This window comes from Diabrotica undecimpunctata, chromosome 1, assembly GCF_040954645.1.
Source record: "Diabrotica undecimpunctata isolate CICGRU chromosome 1, icDiaUnde3, whole genome shotgun sequence".
NCBI classification, from domain to species: Eukaryota; Metazoa; Arthropoda; class Insecta; order Coleoptera; family Chrysomelidae; genus Diabrotica; species Diabrotica undecimpunctata.
In genome coordinates, this window is record NC_092803.1 from 50,893,214 (window position 1) to 50,913,966 (window position 20,753).

The 20,753-nt window shown below is 34.6% G+C and overlaps 1 protein-coding gene across 3 annotated transcripts in view; it reads left to right on the forward strand.

Annotated features, from left to right (window-relative positions):
• LOC140449162 (uncharacterized) overlaps positions 1–20,753 on the forward strand; it is a 32,765-nt gene that overhangs the window by 4,127 nt on the left and 7,885 nt on the right. For all 3 annotated transcript variants that reach the window (XM_072542315.1, XM_072542330.1, XM_072542322.1), the window contains exons 2-4: positions 6,863–7,017; positions 7,226–8,246; positions 18,539–19,249. In XM_072542315.1, coding sequence (XP_072398416.1) covers positions 6,934–7,017; positions 7,226–8,246; positions 18,539–19,249 — 1,816 coding nt within the window. In that variant the 5' untranslated portion in view covers positions 6,863–6,933. The remainder of the gene's footprint in view (positions 1–6,862; positions 7,018–7,225; positions 8,247–18,538; positions 19,250–20,753) is intronic.

The following is a 20,753-nucleotide window of genomic DNA, read 5'->3' on the forward strand; positions in this document are numbered from 1 at the left end:
TTGACTTTTCACAAATCTTACAATGTCATAACCTTCATTTAACTCATTAACCTCGTCGTTTCTCCTGATTCTCCATGTGCCATCTTCCTCTTTTACCGGGCCATATACTTTCCTCAGTATTTTTCTCTCAAATGTCCTGAGTTGGGCTTCATCTTTTTTCGTCATTACCCAAGTTTCACATCCATAGGTTACTACGGGTTACTATAGATTCTAATTGTACTAATTAAAGTGGATAAACAATTTATGTAATTTATAATAAATATTCTTTCGAGATTTGTTATGAATCTTTATTATTTTATAAATTTAATGTCTTACCACAGGTGTTTTGGTCGGGACGTGTGTAGGGAGTATTATCCTATCAGTGTTCGTGGTCTTGTGGTTTATTCCACAAGATTGAATTGTTGCATACACAGGGTATTTTATAGATGCAGTTATTTATCTCTTTTGTGTGTTAGGTTTGGGTTTGGACATAATAGATCTCAATATATTGGTTGTTTGCAAGGTTCTTGTGATATTGTAGTTATTTCCTATCCATTTTAATAACAATAACCGCCAAACAACTATTGGTTATAATAACAGCTCATAAATTAATTTTTTTTGAAAACGATTTCTGAAGTGGAAATCGAAACATCAAATAATAACAATGATAAAATGTAATTTTCATTATAATCAATTGTGGCTTAATCACATATAAATATAATATTTAAATAAGAAATCATTTTAAACCAAAGACTAACATATGCAATGATAAGGATGTCAAGTTACTTATTAGAAAATGTAATATCCTCATGAAATAGGCAGAACATGTATGAGAATTGTTGGAAAATTAATCTGCTAACAATACAAAACTACAGTACTGATAATGCTGAACTGCACTGATAATGTGAAAATGACCATGAAAAAAATAAAAAAGCTGCGAGTCCAGTCATAATTTGCTTATAAAAAACTTGGTTCAGAAAGTCTTAACATGCGCTATCGTTAAATTTATATGAATTAAACTATAATGTTTAAGTCAAAAGTATGCTGTCAATATAAGAATAATTAGAATGTAACAAATTAATTAGTTAAGATATTAATTAGAACTGATAATGCTATATATGGATATAATGCTCGTAATTAGCATATAAATATACAGAGAGTTAGTAAATAAGTGCGACAAACTTCAGGGGCGGATTCTGTATGAAAAAGTAGTTACAGTTTATTATACAAAAGTATGTATGTGCAAATGCTTCGCTTCCGAGACACAGGGTGTTGAAATTTTTCTTACAAACTGAGATTTGCTGTGAAACCGGTTGAGATATAGAAATAAAATTTAGTGACATTTTGACATACAATTAAGAATTTTGTATTCATCTTTGACGCGCATACGGGTAAAGGTCTGAATTCTTTTAAAGATAAAAATGGTATGCCACTGAGATATTTTAATAAAATCATTTTTAAATTCTTCGTTTAATTTGTGACACAAAATTGTTCTTACTTATTTTTCATATGATTCGTCGTTTTTATGCAAAAAAATAAAACATCTACATCTACATTATCTAATACATTAAACCAGAATAATAACAGAAAGTAACAATAATACAATGTTCAAAATAGACGCAAAGCTACAACAGATGTTCAAAGTAATATCCCTTAGAAGCGACTCAAAATTCAACTCTTTGCCGCATTGATGGTCGTATTTGTGCAAATATTCCTCGTGGATTTCTTATTATCCCACAGCCGGCTATAATTCGATTCCTTGGGTTTTCGATAGGAGTGGCATAAACGAAGGACTTAAAACCCCAAATGTAAAGAGGATTTAGGCGATCGAGCAGGACAATGTTTTTTACCATCCTTGCCTATCCAAGGGCTGTTGCACCATCATACATGAGCTATAAGTATTGTCTCAACTGTAGAGAAATTTCTTTAAAAAGAGTAGCTAACTATTCCTGTAGGACACCAAGGTAAGATTCGCCTGTTAGTCATTGTGGAAGGCAATATGACCCGATTAAATGATCATCAATTACTCCAAGCCATATATTTACTAAAAACTTATATTCAGAAAATGAGCTTTAAGATTACATGTGTATTGTCCTCAGCCCGTAAGGGATTGTTATGGAAATTTCGTATACAATGTCGTCCAAAAGTAACCTTATAAGTAAACAAAATGCCATTTTAAAAATTATGAATTTGACATGATATGTTAGCAATTTTTCGGGTACTTTTTTTAGGTGACTCCGCAATTAATTTGAGAACTGCTTCTTCTAGTTGCACGGTTACTTATCGAGGTCGCCCGCAGTCATCCAGTTGTTTCTTAAATGTAACATTTTGGCGCAAACGTTAGTGTGGACGAGCTAATATTTTGTGATGGGGGTACACTACGTCCTGGATACAACTCAGCATATAATCATCGAGAACTTTCATTACTTCGATCGTATTCTGATTCTGACAATACCACATTTGTAAAATTTTCCATTTTTTGCGATAAAGGAAAAATTAATTACTAAAAATAATGTTATAACAAATTAAAAGCTTGAATTTGAAAAAAAAAAAAAATGAAAAATACGCGTTGAGATGTTTTATTTTTTTGCGTAAAAATTTCGCTTTATATTAAAGATAGGTAGGAGAGATTTTTTATCACAAATTAAACGAGGAATTCAAAAAATCATTTTTTATTTCAAATATTTAAGTGGCGTACTATTTTTTCTTTAAAAAATTCAGACCATTACCCGTATGCGCGCGAAATATAAAATTCTTAATTGTATGTCAAAAAATGTATAATAACTATCCCTTAATTAAATCCTACTAAATTTCACTTTTAGAGCAATAAATAAATTATCAGTTTGTGAGAAAATTTTCAACACCCCGTATCTCGGTAAGGAAACCTTTGCGAACATACCTTTATAGTGCAAAATATCAGTATTTTTTCATGCAGAATTTATAATACGAAAACTAGTAATAAACAATAACGCTATTATTGTCCTTCATAATATTGCGCTTTTTTTAAGGTATTCTATTTTGGATGGACAAGCGCCTTAATTTCGGTAGTGAGTAGAAAAAAGACATAATATAAAAAAATAATTCGTGAGTAATGTCATACATGTAGAGAATGAGCGGACGAATCTTAATCACGAGGATAACAGATAACCAATGCCACGTACAACATAGTTCGTAGAGTTTGGTTGTAGGAACAAATACCAGAGGAATGGAGTTGGGTCTATTATGCCCATTGCACCAAAAGGAAAACTAACTGGAGTGCGATAAATATCGAGGAATGACCTTTCTCACCGATGTCTACAAGAGATTTACTATCTTTAATGGAAAATAACTACAATTTCAGTTTAAAATACGTTTATTTTGACATTTCGTTTTCCCCTTCGGAAACCACTCTTAAAGATAGTAAATATGTAATGTTAAATTTCACAAGAAAATAGCATCAGAACAATATCTTATATGAGAGATTGAAGCCTGTCTAGTAAAATACAGGCAGAGTTCAGGCCAGGCCGTTGACAAATCTTTTACTTGATACCAAATTCTTGAAAAGTGAAACTCTCGGAACGTCACCTCTGCAGATTTTAACTCTAGAAGTTATTAATTTCACATATCTAGGATCACAAATTGACTCAGACAATAAAGTGAGTCAAGAAATCTCAAAAAGAATTATAGCATGAGACAAAGCATATTTTGGTAATGTAAAGCTACTAAAGTTCACAGTCACAAGAATGCGAAATGCGACTACATGTAAAACAAACTTAAAACAAGTGAATAACGTCTAAAACATACACACGCACGCACGCAAAGCTGGAAATGTTAATGCAGATCTCATTAGGAATAACCAAAACTTTGAAAACGTAAAAGCCGTCAATCTGGGCACAAGTATCGATCGCCCAAACAACATAGGAGAAATAAAAAGATGTATCACTATTCTTCTTCTTTAGGTGCCGTCTTCTTAGCGAAGGTTGGCGATGACCTCTGCAAAGTTTTCCCTATTTTGGGCTTTCCTTATTAAACTTTGAAAGTCTAATCCTGTCCAATCTTTGATGTTGCGCAGCCAGGTCATTTGTCGTCTACCCGGGCCGCGTCTGCCTTCTATTTTCCCTTCTATAATAAGCTGAAGGAAGTTATACCTGTCGTATCTAAATATGTGTCCAAGATAAGACGTTTTATGCTTCTTGACAATTTCTGTGAGTTCACGTTCTCTATTCATACGCCTTAAAACTTCTTCATTTCTAACGCGGTCGGTCCATGGAATTTTCAGCATACGACGAAATACCCACATCTCAAAGCTCTCTAAACGTCGTAACGAGCTGACTGTTAACGTCCTAGCTTCCACGTCGTGTAATAGTACACTATATACATAACACTTTATCATGCGGTATCGTAGGGACAAATCAAGATTACGGGTAGTGAGTAACTGTCGAATCTTTAAGAAGGTGTTTCTTGCCTGTTCTATTCTACATTTAACCTCTTGTTCTTGTTTTAAGGTTTCATGTATCCAACAGCCTAGATACTTAAACTTTTTCACTTGATCAACCTGATTGTTGTTGACTAGTATGTTTATAACTGGTGTGTGTTTTTTGAAATTACCATTGTTTTGGTTTTTTTACATTCACCTTAAGGCCGTATAGTTCTCCTTCTCGCACTACTTTGGTTAACAGAATTTGTAGTTCTTCTTCACTGCCATCAATCAGTACTGTATCATCGGCATACCTGATATTGCTCACGATTTTTCCATTGACTTTTATTCCTTCTTGTGCTTCATCTAGAGCATGTGCAAAGATGTCCTCTGAGTACAAGTTGAATAATAATGGTGCTAGTATACAACCTTGTCTAACTCCTCTTTGGATGTTTATGGTTTCAGTATCACCCATTTCAGTTCTGACAGAGGCGTTTTGGTTCCAGTAGAGTTCACGTATTGTATTAATGTCGTTTGGATCCAGGTTCTTTTGTATCATATATAGATGTATCACTATGAGACATATCATATATTATTTATCTAACAAACATTTATCCTCAAAAATAAACAAGATTAAACTGTATAGGAGGCTGATTGTCCCGATTCTTACATGTGAATGGATCTACGAAATCCGAATCCTATCTATCTCCCATTATATATCCTCCATCCCTTCCATAATCTTTGTGAAAACGGAATATTGAGGCGCAGATACAACTGTGGGCTACATAACATATACAGGCAGAAATTCAGAGGAAAAAAAAATACTACAATGAAACATATCCGTCTAGAATGGGTATGACATGTAGCCCAGGCACTAGAATCAAATTTAAAAATAATTTAACTATGCTACCGGTGGGTACAAGAAAATGGGGTAGAACACAGGTGGATATATGGGGTGAAACAAGATGCTGAAAGTAACTCGTTCCAACTATGATGATTAAAGGCATTACCAAAAATGGCAGTAGACATAGTAATTATTGGTAAATCTATTTCAATGCCTAATACAAATTTTATTTCAGTCGTCAGAGATTTGACCTTTAAAAATCTTACAAACAAGTTAAATTATGGTGAGAATGTCAATTTTGGGACCCCAATGCACAAAAGTTTACCACTCCTACCCCCAGTTTCCCCCTAAAATTCCACTCGCAGGGAGGGAAAAACGGAAAAAATCGATTTACCAACAATCTGTAAGACGTAGAAAAAATGTTTCAAATAAAAAATGTAGCTGAGCTAAGTTTGAACAAAAATATTTATTAACACTTTTTGCGTAGAATTAACCGTTTTCTCAGAAACAACGCTTGAATCGACTGGCGATTTTTAATGTCTGAATCTTTAAAAAGATTTTCATTTCTGAATCTTTAAAACCTATAACATGAAATTTCGATTTTGAGTTTTTGCAACAAATATGATGCATTTGAAATAGGCCTAAAAAACACAGAATTTAAAGTGTTACATTACAAATGATCGCACGTCACGAGAAATTCCTCCACGAAGACTGTATTGGGTGGAATTTGTAGCTGAAGTTAGATAGTTTCGAATAATGTACTTTTAAAAGTAGTCTTAAAAGTTTTACATAGTTTGTAATGTGAAAGTTAAAATTCAGCCTTTTGGGCATATTTCAAATGCTTCAAATTTTTTACCAAAACTCAAAACCGAAATATCAAGCTATAGGTTTTGAAGACTAGGCCCTAACAATGAAAATTCCATAGTTACCGGTTAATGAACGTTATACATTTTTTTGATCTCATAGAATCATAAAAAATGGCAAAAATCTCGCAACGTTTATTTTAACACCTTTGTAAAAACTGACTTCATTTGCGGCAAAATACAAAAATTGCATACGAAAGCTACACTCTTTAAAACACATCTTGATTTTTGTCGATAGGACACACTGATCAAAAGATATCGATTTTTTATGTCTTGTTAATACAAATTTTATTTAAAATTGATTTCGCGCGCGTAACTCACATTCAAAATCGCCGGTCGCTTCAAGCGTGGTTTTTGAGAGAACGGTTCATTTTACACAAAAGGTGCTAATAAATATTTTTGTTTAAAATTATCTCAGCTACATTTTTTATTTTAAACATTTTTTCTACGCCGCACAGATTCTTTGTAAATCGATTTTATGGAGAAACTGGAGGGTAGGAGTGGTAAACTTTTTTGCATATTTTTGGGGTCTCAAAATTGACATTCTCAACAAAACTCAGCTTGTTCGTATAATTTTTAGAGGTTCAGTGGCATTTTCGTCTCTGACGACTGGAGTATTCATGGAATTAAAAAAATTAAAAAAAAACTAGTTTGTGAATTGCAAGAATAGGCAATGAGAGAAATTTACAACGAAATGTTCAGAAATCAATGATTTTTTATTCAATATTAATTTTAAAGCACCTTAAATGATTTTTTTTAAATAGTGTCTTTTTGTTATAGATATGCAACCTGATTGAATCATGGATTACTAACGGTGAGATCCACATCCCGAATTTAACTTCGCTTCAAACATGTCTGGTGGTCCACCTCATCACCCACATAACCGGCAGGTACCGGGATCAAATCTAGGAAACACAGCATGGAATCATTTGCAGGTAACTTCTGTTTTTTAATGAAATAAAGTTAAGTTCCACCTCGTGCCAATTTGTCATTATTTTTTCAATTTATTTAAGTTGGTAAACTATAAAAAATACATATGAATTGAATAATGCAAAGATAGAAATATTTGTGGTAAAACAATCAAGTTATGTTACTCTAAAATAAATTTTAATTAAATTATAATTTTACATTTTTATCTTGCAGGTGCCCAATTTCTTTCCAAGACAGCCCCAGCTAGCACATATGTCAAATGAGCATTCCATGCTCCACCAACCGACATGGCACACCCCAACGACGGAAGCCTTAAAAAACTACCCTCACAGCCACGTCCTCAGTGAAATGTTCAAAAATGAATCCCTGTTTCCCAGAGACTGTGTTGATCTAAGCCTGGCAAGAAATGGCAATCAAAACGGCGAATTAGCTCCAGTTCCAATCAGTTTGAGTGTTAGAGACACTAACAAAATAAACAGTTTACTTCCCAGTGCTTTGGACATACAAGCTGTTGAGCTCACGAAGAGCACCAGTCCCGCTCTACAATCTAGTCCCAATAGAAAATCCATAAGTCCTGGATTGAAGTCATCAAGTCCGAGTATAAGATCTGTTCCATATCCCAAAACCTCAAGTCCTGCACAGATATCAACTGCCTCGAGTCTTTTCTCCGCTAGCTCCAGTTTATTTTCTACTGCTAGGAATCTTAATCAAAATATAGTGTCTTCAGGTCCTGTTCCCAAATCGGCTAGTCCGGGGTTGAAACCATCTAGCCCAATCGTTAAGCCAGCCAGTCCTGGCTTGAAACTTTTTCCTACAAACGCGCAAGGTCTATTTCCCTCTATCACTCCTGAGGTTGTAAAAACCTCTCAAAAACGGTCTAACGTTAGGGTAGATTCTATATTAGAAAGGCTCAATCCCACACTAGATAAAGTAGTTAATGTTCAAGAAGACAAACCCAGTAAGTCCCAAGAAACCGAAGTTACTTCTATATTTGCAGACAAGCCCGTCAGTGTCATCGTCCAAACGACGACGAGCGGATTCGATGAAAATAGTAACTCTAGCAGTATTAACAATGTACCAGTGATGGCTGTATCCAAAGATGAGGACACAGTGTCGACAAATAGCAATGACGATAATAGTGCAGATAGCGCGAAGTCTCGGCGGAAACGGAAACCCAGTAAAACAATTCGAGTATCGAAGGATGACGAGAGGATAGAAGAAGCGACAGAAATCGGTAAGTTTGATTTTCGTCATTTTCATTTCGATATTTTATCATTAAATTTACACAAGGTTATACGGGAGGTAAAAACCTTTTGTATGACTTGATATTTTTTAAAGCAATTTCTATGATAATTAAGCAGTCTTAATTAGCAATTGGCATTCCACAATTCTGGCCTACAAATGTTGCTAAATCACCAAATCTTTATCACTAAAATTCGATGTAAGTTGATCGGCATACTATTCTCATTCTAATGCACGTCGAAATTGTCAATTCAGAAGACAAATGATGAATGGGTTGCACATATGAGTCCATTTCAATTAGGCGTAGGGTGGCCATGTTTTTTTAGTATGGGTTCCAATGCTGAAAATCGCGCCTCCTCCGATAAATATTTTTTTAATTTCCAACAATGATATTTTCATATATAAAAAACAGTTTACAATTTTTTGAAATAATTTTTTAAATTCAAAATATATTTGTTAGAACAGTTAATTTTTGAAACGAGTTACATTTGCTTTTCTTAATATTGTCCTGAAGCTATTTTCTTGTGGTATTTTAAAATAATTACTATTTTAATGGGAATAAGTCACAATTGAAGGTTAAAATAAGTTTATTGACTTTTCAATTTCCACTTCAGAAATCGTTCTTAAAATACAAATAATAAATTAATCAAACTTTGTTTTTTGTTACTTTGTGAAAAATTCTTCTAATAATTTAATTTTATCTTCGTGTATATTGCCAATTCAGACATATATTATAACTTTTAAAGTAGACGACTTTATAATTGTATTGCCAATATTGCTGAGTTGCGTTCCTGTGACGACTTTATTGTAAGATTCATTTATTTATATGAATATCCATTTACATGAATTCAACTTTAACTTGAGAATATCCGTCAGAAAAAATCATAGTATGTGATTGGTCTTTAAAAAGACAACCACATGCCATGATGAGAGTAAAATTCTCTTAATTTATCTAAAATTTATCTCCATTATTAGCCGATATATTTGTGGAAGATTTTGAAACAAATATTATTTCTAAACAAAATTTAAAACCCACTGTATTTGTGAGATATGTAGATGATATATTCTCAATAAGGCCTCATGGATCAGGCCCTATGGCAGGGATGCATTGGTGTTTTTTCAAACCCATCTGAATGAATTCACGATGGAGGTGGAAACATCGTTACCGTATCATAAAATAAAACCAATCAAAAGGTTTTCATCACTCTGTTTATTGGAAACCCACACATACCAATCGTTACTTGCATGCCAACTCTCATCATCCACCTTCACAAATTGATTCAGTCACTAATACCCTTGTCTCCAGATCAATACGCCTTTGCGATGATGCAAGTAAACCCGCTGAGCTCTCTAGTTTTAAACAAGCCCTCATCCAAAACGGTTACCGCGAAAATCACATAAATAGAAGCATCCACAGACATCAATCTCCCACTCAATCTCAACCCAAGGACTCAGACCCTCATCATACGAAAGCTTTTCTTCCTTACATTCCTTAAAAAGGTCTCACTGACAAAATCGACAAAATCTTTAAATCAAGAGGAATAACGACAATATTTACCCCCTAACAAAAACTTTCATCTCTTGTCCGATCAATCAAAGACAACATTCCAAATGAACAACACGGAGTTCATGAAATTCCTTGTGCAGACTGCCCCCGATCCTATATAGACCAAACAAATTGTAGAATCCAAAATAGGATCATCTTCACACAGGTCACAAAATTGATTTTGAAAACTCGAGAATTATCGCTATTCATCTCTGTTGTTTGTAAGACGTTTCCACATTCGTCCTGCAGTTCTTTTAATATCGTCGCCCCAGCGCATTTGCGGTCTTCCTCGTGATCTTTTGTCTTCATATGGTCGCCAATTCCCGATTTCTTTATTCCACCGGCCATCCTTAAGACGTTCTTTATGTCCAGCCCATTTCCATTTCAGTTTAGCTGCCTGTTCGACAGCATCTTTTACTTTTGTTCTATTACGAATGTCTTCATTGGTTTTATGGTCTTTGAGTGAGATATCCAGCATCTGTCGTTCCATAGCTCTCTAAGTTTTTCTGATCTTCTCCATGTTTATTTTAGTGAATGTCCAGGTTTGAGCTCCATATGTAAGTACAGGTAGGATACAGGATTTAAAAGCTTTGGTTCGCAGTCTTTGAGATATATTTTTATTTTTAAGTATGTATTCTTCTGTGAGTCTTCTGAATGCTGCCCATCCCATTCTTACACGTCTGCTTATTTCGGTAGTCTGATTTTCTTTGCTTACCTTGACATTTTGACCCAGATATGTATATTCATCTACGTGTTCTATCTCTATCCCTTGGACCTTTATCGTAGGTTTGTCATTGTTTGACATTAGTTTAGTTTTGCTAAAATTCATTTGCAGTCCTTTTTTTAGGGATTCTGTGTGTAGCTCCTCAATCATCGTATTCAGTGCATTCCACGTGTCGGCTATTAGTACTGCATCATCTGCGTATCTAAGATGGTTCAAATATCTTCCGTTAATAGGGATTCCCTTATTTTCCCAGTCTATTGACTTGGACGATATCTTCTAGGGTAGCTGTAAATAATTTTGGAGATATTGTGTCTCCTTGTCTTACGCCTCGGTTGATTTTTACTGGTCTTGTTTCGATTCCATTACCCAACGTCACTATCATTTCAGCTTGTTCGTAAATATTATGTATTAATATTCTGTACCTGGAGTCGATCCGGTTGTTGACTAATGCTTCTTCTATTGCCCACAGTTCTACGCTATCAAAAGCTTTTTCCTAATATATAAAAGCCAGACATAATGGGAGATTGTATTCGTTAGTCTTTTCTATTAGGATTTTCAAAGTATATAGATGGTCACAGGTGCTGTTCCCCTTTCTAAATCCGGCTTGTTCTACTGGTTGATATCCGTCAAATTTAATTGTTAACCTGTTTGTAATAATATTTGTAAAGGTTTTTGTAAAGTTGTGAAAGAAGTGAAATTGGTCGATAATTTTTCAGGTCTGTGGTGTCTCCCTTTTTGTGTATTAGTATTGTTTTAGCAGTATTCCATTGTTCGGGTATGTTGCCTTCGAATAGACATTTATTAAATAGTATTTTTAGATATGTGATGGCTTCTTCTCCGCCTTTCTTCGGCATTTCTGCTAGGATTCCATCGCTTCCAGGAGCTTTATTCCTTTTTATTTCTTTTACTGCTCTTTCTATTTCTTCGTGGCTTATTTCGGGCATCACTTCTGAGTTGACATTTGTTATCTGCCTTTTCAAGTTCTGTTTTGAGGAGTTAGGGGGATCGTTTCTGGAACGATAGAGATCGGCGTAGAACTTTTCAATTGAGTTTGCTATATCAGATTTACTTTTTTCTAGTTGTCCTTGTTCATTTTTGATGGTTATTATGTTTTATTTCCTAGTTTCGGTTTGGTGCATTTGAGACTTCGGTTTTTCTCTATGATTTGTTCTATACGGTCTTCTTGATGTTTTTTAATGTCCTCTTTTATCTGTTTTCTTATTACTCGATTAAGTTCCTTAAATTCTGCAATGTCTCTTTTGTTTTGTCTCAGAAGATCTTTTCTTTGTTTCAGCATGTTTTGTGATTCTACACTTATTTTGGATTTTCGTTTTCTATTAGGGGTTGCCACTTCTGAGCTTTTTATTAGTTTAAGAGCTATTAATATTATTAGAGCTATTTAATAGTTCTTTTGTTATGACTTCATTGATTTCATTTAAGCTAATTTTATCTAGATTTAATACTTTCGCGGGTTTTAACTTGCTTTTATATTGTTCTGTATGAGATTTTAGTTTATCTGTATCTATATACCAAGTTTTTCTAAATTTATTTTTATTCTTATTATGTTTTATATCTAATTTTGCTCTAACCATTCGGTTATCGCTACTTACTGACGCCGTATTTATTATTATTACGTCCTGTATGATATCTGCTTTGTTACACAGTATGTAATCTATTTCGTTCCGAGTTTTTCCGTCTGGGGATAGCCACGTCCACTTTCTTTGAGGTTTTTTCTTTAGAATGTGTTCATTGCATAGTATTTGTGGGCTTATAGGAAGTTAACCAAGGTTTCTCCTCTCTCATTTCTAACTCCAGAGCCGAATTGTTCCATATAGTTTTCGGTTTTTTCAAGTCGTTGTCCGATCTTAGCGTTGAAGTCTCCTATTATCATCGTATACTTGCTGTGATAATTCGTGCTAGTTTCTGCAATTTTCTCATAAAATTCGTCTATCTCTTCATCGGGATGTGCTGTGGTTGTAGCGTATATTTGAATAATTTTCAGGGAGATGTTCTCGTTTACATTTAGCCTAATCATTGCAATTCTTTCAGATATTCCTACGAATTGCTCTACTTTATGTGCATATTCATTGGAAATTAGAAATCCTACGCCATCAAGGCTTTGTTCTCGCCCTTTGTATAATATAGGATGTTACCGGACTCTAGTGTTATGCACTCTTCATTTTTCTTTTTACCTCTGCTAGACCAATTATGTCCCATTTTAAGTCCTTGATATCTTCTTCGAGTTCGTAGACTTCTTCATCTTTGCTTAAGGACCTTATATTTAGAGTTGCGATGTTCAATCGTGTGGTTTTTAGCGATTTTTTGCTTCCCCCAGATTCCATGAAGCTGTCCTTTTTTCCAAAGGAGTGGGATTTGCCATTACTGTATGGTCTACCCACCTGGGGACCCATTCCTTTTCTTTTAGATATCGCCATATTCCTGTTAGGAGGTTTTTTAGCCTTAAAACACCACGCTGGCTAGACGGGTTGGTGAGTGATTTTATACAATCCCTAAAATCAAGGGATTGCCACTTCCGCCATCCACACCGTACCGAAGGTATTCGTCTCCACCGTGGCTGCCGTTGTGGACTTCATCCGTGACCCTGGACAAGGGACCCTAAGCAGATACTAGTTTCCCGGGTCAGAAAACACCTGGAATCTGCGGAGGGTAGGGATTGATTCATTTTCCCTGGTAGGACTGTCCAAAGGAGTTCCTACCCGCTACCCGCATCCCGAAAAGTAAAGTAACTTTACTCCGTTTGGAGTACCAGAAACTGAATTCACTAGGAATTTTGACCATGATGAACGGCATGTAGAATGTAATTTTTAGATTCCCTTGCCGAGTAATTTTTCAAGCTGTTTGCTTTGCAAGTTTTAGTAGTCACAGTGGTAAAAATTTGAATTCGGTTTCGCCAGGTAGAAATCGTTTGATTTCTTTTTGTTTTTAGATGGCGTAGTTACGTCCGTATATAGTTATTTTGATAACTATTGTCTAGGACGTTAAAGATTTTTGTTTGGATTCAGAGCAGTGGCTATACCGCTCTGAAGAGACCTAAAGAGGTCGAAATACGTATAAGCGGCTTGTCGCTGCACTGCATCGAAACAAAAATCTAATACCGTCATTATGTGAGGTATTATTGTTTATTTAATATTAACCTATATCATTAACAAGCCTCGCAGTTTACATATTCTACCCAAGAATAAGGGTTTTTTACTTTTTAAAAATTATTTCGGAATTGTCACATTTAATAATGCTCTGAATATTTTTATTTTTTGGGACTAAACAACAATTTCAGTCGAAAATACGTTTCGATCAGAATAAATATAAAAAAAAACTGTTTTTAAACTAAAATTGTTATTAATTTTCATTAAAAATAGTAAACAGTATTAAAATGCCACAAGAAAATGCTTCAAAACAGTTAAGTTTTTGACGTTTCAATTGCCTATCTGGCAGAGAAAAGATGTTTTTTATAACATGATCGTAGATCCGTGACGTATGAGTATTGTCAATTCCTCTGTATATAAACGTCGATTTATTATTTATTTACTTACTTCAACGTGATGACTCACAGTAATCTCAGTCTACACAACATTCAAAAATACAGCTTTAATAAAATATTACCAAGGCAAAAACTCACGCTTCATTATCAATTATCTGGCAAGGCGATCAGTACCGATGTGAATGTTTCATATTTCATAGTAAAGCAATTACCAAATAGTTAATGATCATTTTTGCTTTATTACTTAGTTATTATTCGGCACGAGAGATGTATAAGTGTTTTTGAGTGTAAGTGGAAGTAAATGCGTAAAAATTACTTGAATGTTGCAAAATTACTTTTATCAATGTAAGTTTACCAATAAAATATAATATTGTTATTATTGTTTGTAATGAAAATTACATTTTTAACTGCTGTTTGACGTTTCGATTTTCATTCTGGAAATCGTTTTCAAAAAAGATTATTTTAAAAATTGTATAGGTACCTTCTCACTTGTTATTAATTACTATTTTAATGGGAATATACCACAATTGAAGGTTAAAAAAGTTAATTGACGTTTCAATCTCCACTTCGGAAATCGTACCCAAAATACAAACATTAACTAACATTTCTTTTGTGTTTGGTTTCTTTATTCTGCCTATTTCATCCATATTATCTATATAGGTATTTTTCTATGTTTTCCCTGATCTTAGGATATATCTTGTTAATCTTTGAACTTTCCATCCTCTTCGTGTCCTTACAATCCGGTTGTTTTTGTTTTATTTGTGTTATGTTATTTCTGAAGGATTGCTGGTTGAACTTTAAATTTTTTCATATTTACGTATATTATTCAAATGGTAATTTTGAACAAAAATTACTACTAAGATTATTTTCTTTGGTATTTGCAAATTTGTTGCTTGCCTTCTAATTTCGAGCCAGGAATTCGTACAGGCTAAATCTATACCATGTGTGAACATTCGTAACGTCCATTTGCGTGACCTAATAAGGTACAAACCTGTACAATGTTAGTAAGAAATTGAATTTGTCAACACCTCCCATTGACAAATTGTAATCCTAATTGTATCCTGTGTGATGCGATCACACAGCTTCAAAACGACAACCGCACCTTGTCAAAAAACTATCTTTTGTGTTCGATCCAATTCCGTTTTAGCTGCCTCGTAAATTATAGAATCGAACATCTGCCCACTTGCACCGCAGATTGTAAATATTTTTATATCTCATGGATTTGGTTTGTTTTTTATATATTGCTTCACATTGAGTGAACCTTTAAACCAGGGGTGTCCAACTTGCAATGCCTCAAGGGCCAAAACTAAAACCTTTGATGTTGTCGCGGGCCATATAATAATTTTGTTACAAGTAATAACAAAATAAAGTGAGGTATAAAAATAATTAAAACAAAAAAGAGTATTATTTCTTTTATTGCTCAACAACTACATTTTTTTATAAACGGAAATTTATTGTTAACACTTTTCAATAATCAAGACAAACATTGCAAAAGCAACGAAAAAGATGTATCCACCTCCAGTTCAGTTGTAGACACTCTCATAAGATGACGTAAGGAAGAATCGGTAAGGTTGCTTCTGTTTTTATTTTTTATGTATTTCATGGAGGAAAAGGCACTTTCACATGTATATGTGCTTCCGAACATTTACGTCATTTTCAGTCCAAAATCTCGCAGGTTTGGGAATTTCTCCTTTGACAGTAATTTGAAAAATTCAGGTCCCTTTTCTTGTCTGGTGATTAGGAACATGTCTGCTTGAAGATCACATAACTCAAGCTGTAAGTTGGGTGGTTGATCATCAATGGTTGCTCCAAGAGGGTTATTATAAAGTAGTACACTGCTTTTGCGACTTTCAATTTCTTCAAATCTTGTATTGAATTCATCAATAACTTGTTCAATTTGTGAAATGCAGGATGAAAATAGCAGACAGCTAGAGAAGTGTGTCAGCTTGTTCTTTTCCAAAGCACGTTTAAACATGTTCAGCTTATTCCGGAATCCGTTTATCATTCCGATCAAATCTGAAACCGTCTGGTTTCTTCCTTGAAGACTCAAGTTTAACATGTTGATTAGTCAGATCTGTTATAAAAGCTAACTGTCTTAAGAATTCTGGATCCTTAAACTTCTCTTCCAGTTCAGTTGTGTCAGATGAAACGTATTTGTTGAGGAATGCAGTTCACTGTTCACTAGCAACGTAATAGATCAGCCGACTAGCCTACGTGTCAGTTCTTTTTTATACTATGGTAGCACACTGGCACGATGGCTTCTGGCCCTGTGGCGACGGATGGTAAGCAGTGGGAGGTGTGGCCTGCGTGAACTGTGATGCGCAGTAATCAGTGCAGTTGTCATCAGTCATAGTGGTGGAGGACGATTGTGTTCGTTACACGTCCGCGAAGCGGCACGCGGTACAGTACTTGTGATGTAAAAACACTGCTAAACCATGAAATATAAAATAAATTAAAAAATCTTTTTTCACAGTGGCAGCATTTAAAGAAAGTATATGCTTTTCGAAAATCTTACGTGGGTCACAACAAATAGCCTCGCGGGCCGGATGCGGCCCGCGGGCCGCCAGTTGGACAACCCTGCTTTAAACGGCACTATTTGTTCATCAATCGACAGATTTGTCTCCGATGGAAGTGACAATAAACGAGTGCGTATTGTTTATTACTTAGGACGAACTTTCCAAATCATGTCCTCATGCTTAATGTCATCCATTATATTCACAAAATGTTGTATTCACAAAATCTATTCAAATCCATTCAAAGACGTACTCTCAGCAATTTTGAGCACTCGTAATTTTGCATCAATTGGATTCTAGGATAATGTAAATTTCCCATAAGTATATTTATACCAACAAAAATTTGCACTTCCTCTACAGTTGTTGGGGAAAATCGTATTTCATTCTTTACAGCATACAGGTTTGTAGACTCTGCCATACGTGCAAATATATCTCTTGTAAAGTACTTGCAGAAGATAGCATAAGGGCTCTTTAATTCTACAACTAGCGTTACATCTCCTACAAACCACTGGATGGGTGGAGTGAGATATCTCACTTTAGTACGCCATTTGATATCATTCTTAGGGGTGAGATGATTATTTCTAAGGTAATCATGAGCCCTGGTCTTAACTTCAGCTGCAACGACCACAGGGTCCACAGGCTCCCCTTCTACTGCGAGAGGTTCATCATCAATATTTAGTTTATTTGGACCACCATTTCCTGTTAGTAAATCTTCTTCTCCAGTTTCTACTAAAAATAAATATAATTATTAGTTGTTTATATTACTCAAAATTCAATATCTGAAAGATTTTCTATTATATTAAGCAGCTGCTCATGGGTCAAAGGTCGCTTAAGTCCATGTTGGCTACTGAAATATTACAAACATATGTTTATTTCAACAAGTAGTATAAATGGACTAGGTTATATTTACTAACTCTAGAATAACCCGTTTACTCCCACAGTCCACAAATAAAGACGTCACTTTTCAGTAAGAATAAAAAGCCAACAATCAATTTATTCCACTTGTGACACTTTGTATTCCACAAAAATGCACCTTTTCTAACATATAATAGTTTTTACAAGTGTGGGTGTCACCGAGTCTAAAAATAAATTACTTTTCTTTGCACGGTATAGATGTCTGTGAATGAATCTTACTAAAACTTTTCCAATCATTTCTTCTACTTGCAAACAGTTGGGGTCTAGTGCATAAATATGGAATATTTAGAGGTCCTCCAACGTGGACAACATGAGCAAACAGTCATACTATTATAATTTCGTACAACTAAGCGCGTAAAAATGTATGTCCATATTTGTGGATGCAGTGAGCGAAAGGGTTCATTTAATAAGAGCTGATTTTTACGGTTTGTAAGGTTTGTGTCTAACGTAGAGATTGTATTACATACTGCTTCAATGATTTTGTACAATGTAAATACATAAATAAATTTATGTATTTAGGGAGGAAAATCGGAAAAATCGTTTGTATTTACAGTAAAAAAGGTAATTGCATGCATAGAAGATTAGCTAAAATATTAAAACTAGTCAAGGAAGTAGCAAGCTGAGGATAATGCCGTTGACATGTTTTAAAAATTCCCTGGCTCCTTATTTAAAGAAACAAACTAGAAAAAGAATTTCCTAACTTGAATCAACATCTTAAGATTTCGGAAAGGACTAAGACTGTAAGGGATGCTATGAGCAATGAAAAATGAACACGAAAGAAGTGGACAAAGGGGATAGAGATCAAGAGTATCAGAGTTTCTTCATCCCCATAATTTATGGACATAGATATTCATCCGTGTACATAGTTTGTCTTTTCTTGCATTAGACCATGGTTCCCTTTATCCTAAAAAAAATAGTATTTTCTATCTTTTATGAATTTTAAAAGATTTATGAAACAGTAATATCATAACAGTTGACACTGATTTATTTATCTCGATTAATTAAAGGTACAGTGACATTTTTTTAACCTGTCATACAATTAATCAAAAACTAATCACTCAGTCTCAATCAGTTATTCTTATTTTAGCGGAAATTTCCATTAAAGAAGTAGTACGGGTGGAAGAAAAAGACCCCATCAGCATAATGGGCGAGATGTTGGAAGGCAACAAGAATACCGACAAGGAGGAATCCCCCAGTGACTTGGAAGACTTGATATCCTCGACCAAACGACGTAAAACTTCTTCGGAATCAGAAACTATCGATGATATTGCAGCGATGGTACAAGAGAGTCTAAAAGAAAAGGAGCTGAGGCAGCAAAAGGTATTGGATGGTACCAAAGAGGAGCTAATTCCGGAACTGCCTGCTAAACCTATATCCGTTAGCGTTATAAAGACCAAGGAAAATCTGGCTGAAGTTTTATCAGATACGGGTAATATAAACGCGAAAGAAAATTTGGCTGCTGTCTTATCGGATTCAAGTCACGTCGAAGTGAAAGAAAATCTGACTGGATTGCTTTCGGATATGAGTCAGATAAAGACTAAAGACAATCTGACTGATGTGTTATCAGATAAAAGCCACATATCAGTCAAAGAAAATTTGACTGAAGTGTTATTAGATACGAATGAGATTAAGACGAAAGACAATCTGACTGTTGTGTTGTTGGAAAGTGTTCACGATTCTAGTACACTTGTTCCATCCGTAGGTACTCCTGTTCCACCTCCTGTGGTTACTCCGGCTGTCAAGAAAACCACTACAGATTTCGTAGAGGTAGAAAATAAATTAGAAGAAATGTTTGCAGGTAAATTGTATACTATGTTCTTAATACTGCTTTCTTTTGTCTATTTTTGGTCTTTTTTGTCCATTATATTTTCGTTAATTTAAATATTACAATATTTATATACCAAAAATATTTCGTATTAAAAGAAAATTAGGAAGTTGATAGTCATTAACATATTTAGGTCAAACTGGCAACAGGTGTGTGTTCTCAAAAAACTTGATAGTGTGTAAAATTTTTTATTAAAATGAACCGAGTACTTTCGGCATGTAACATGCTATCTTCAGAGCCTCGTCTTATAGGTTACAAATTACAAATACCTCATGGAATAGTGATTGTCGACACAAAACGTATTAAAAAACAGTAGAAGGCCAACACCTTTATTATAAGGGTGAAAACCCTTTTAAAATTGTAGAAATCACATTTATAAGGTACTTGGTATACCAATGGCTGACTCGTTGAAACGAGGGAAATCATCTGTTTCAACGAGTCCGTCATGTATATACCAAGCACCTTTTAAATTATAGACATATAATACAAATAGACTCAACGCTGCAATACATTACCGTTCCTCCAGTACGACAGAGAAAATTGACGCAAAGCAGTCCCTGCATCTTTTTCTAATGGGTCGGGTTTATCGACCACGTGACCTTCTCATTGGTCATTTAGGTCTTGAATCAAGAAATCCGTCACATTAGAAAGAGATGCAGGAACTGCTTTGCCTCCGTTTTCTCTGTCACACTGGGGGAACGACGCCGTATTGCAATGCTCAGTCTATTTGTATTATATATGTTTTAAATGTGATTTTTACAACTTTAAAAGTATTTTCACCCTTATATCAGAGGCGTTGGTCTTTTGTTTTTTTAATGTATTTTGTGTAGACGATCACTCTTCTATGAGGTATTTGTAACTTGTAAGACGAAGGTCTTTTGAGAACATACACATGTTGTCAGTTTGACCTATATTTTAGAAATGTGTACAAGTCATACATTCTTTTTCCATTAACATATTTAACCCACCATTGGCGCTCCATTGTCAGAATGTGCTAGAATGGCAGAAGATAGAAAAACGTGGAGGAACATTGGGAAATTTAGTTAATAGCTTCATGATATCACGATACCTGCATCAGGTTAACGACTAAGAAGAAGAAGAAGAATTTAACCCACATTTATTAGCGTATTATGCGGTATCCAGATATACTAATGATTATTATTCATTATTTAGAAAGGTTAGGAAATGCGGGTATGTCGTTTGAATTGGATTTATGTTATTAATTTGTTATATTAATTAAGTTAAAATCCTTCACAAACTATTGACAGTATAGTTAAGAAGTATAAATGAAGAAGGCAAACGATTGATTTAGGTCAGTACGAGCGATCTGGTCCAGATCTTCAGCGTCTGCCATACTTTGTATTGATTTATTAAAGTATATCCCTATCCTATAACGTATATATCTTATAATAAAGGCTTCCCTATTGCTGTATATATGGAAAAGAAGGCTTGCCAGAGCCTCTCCCTGTTATGTAAT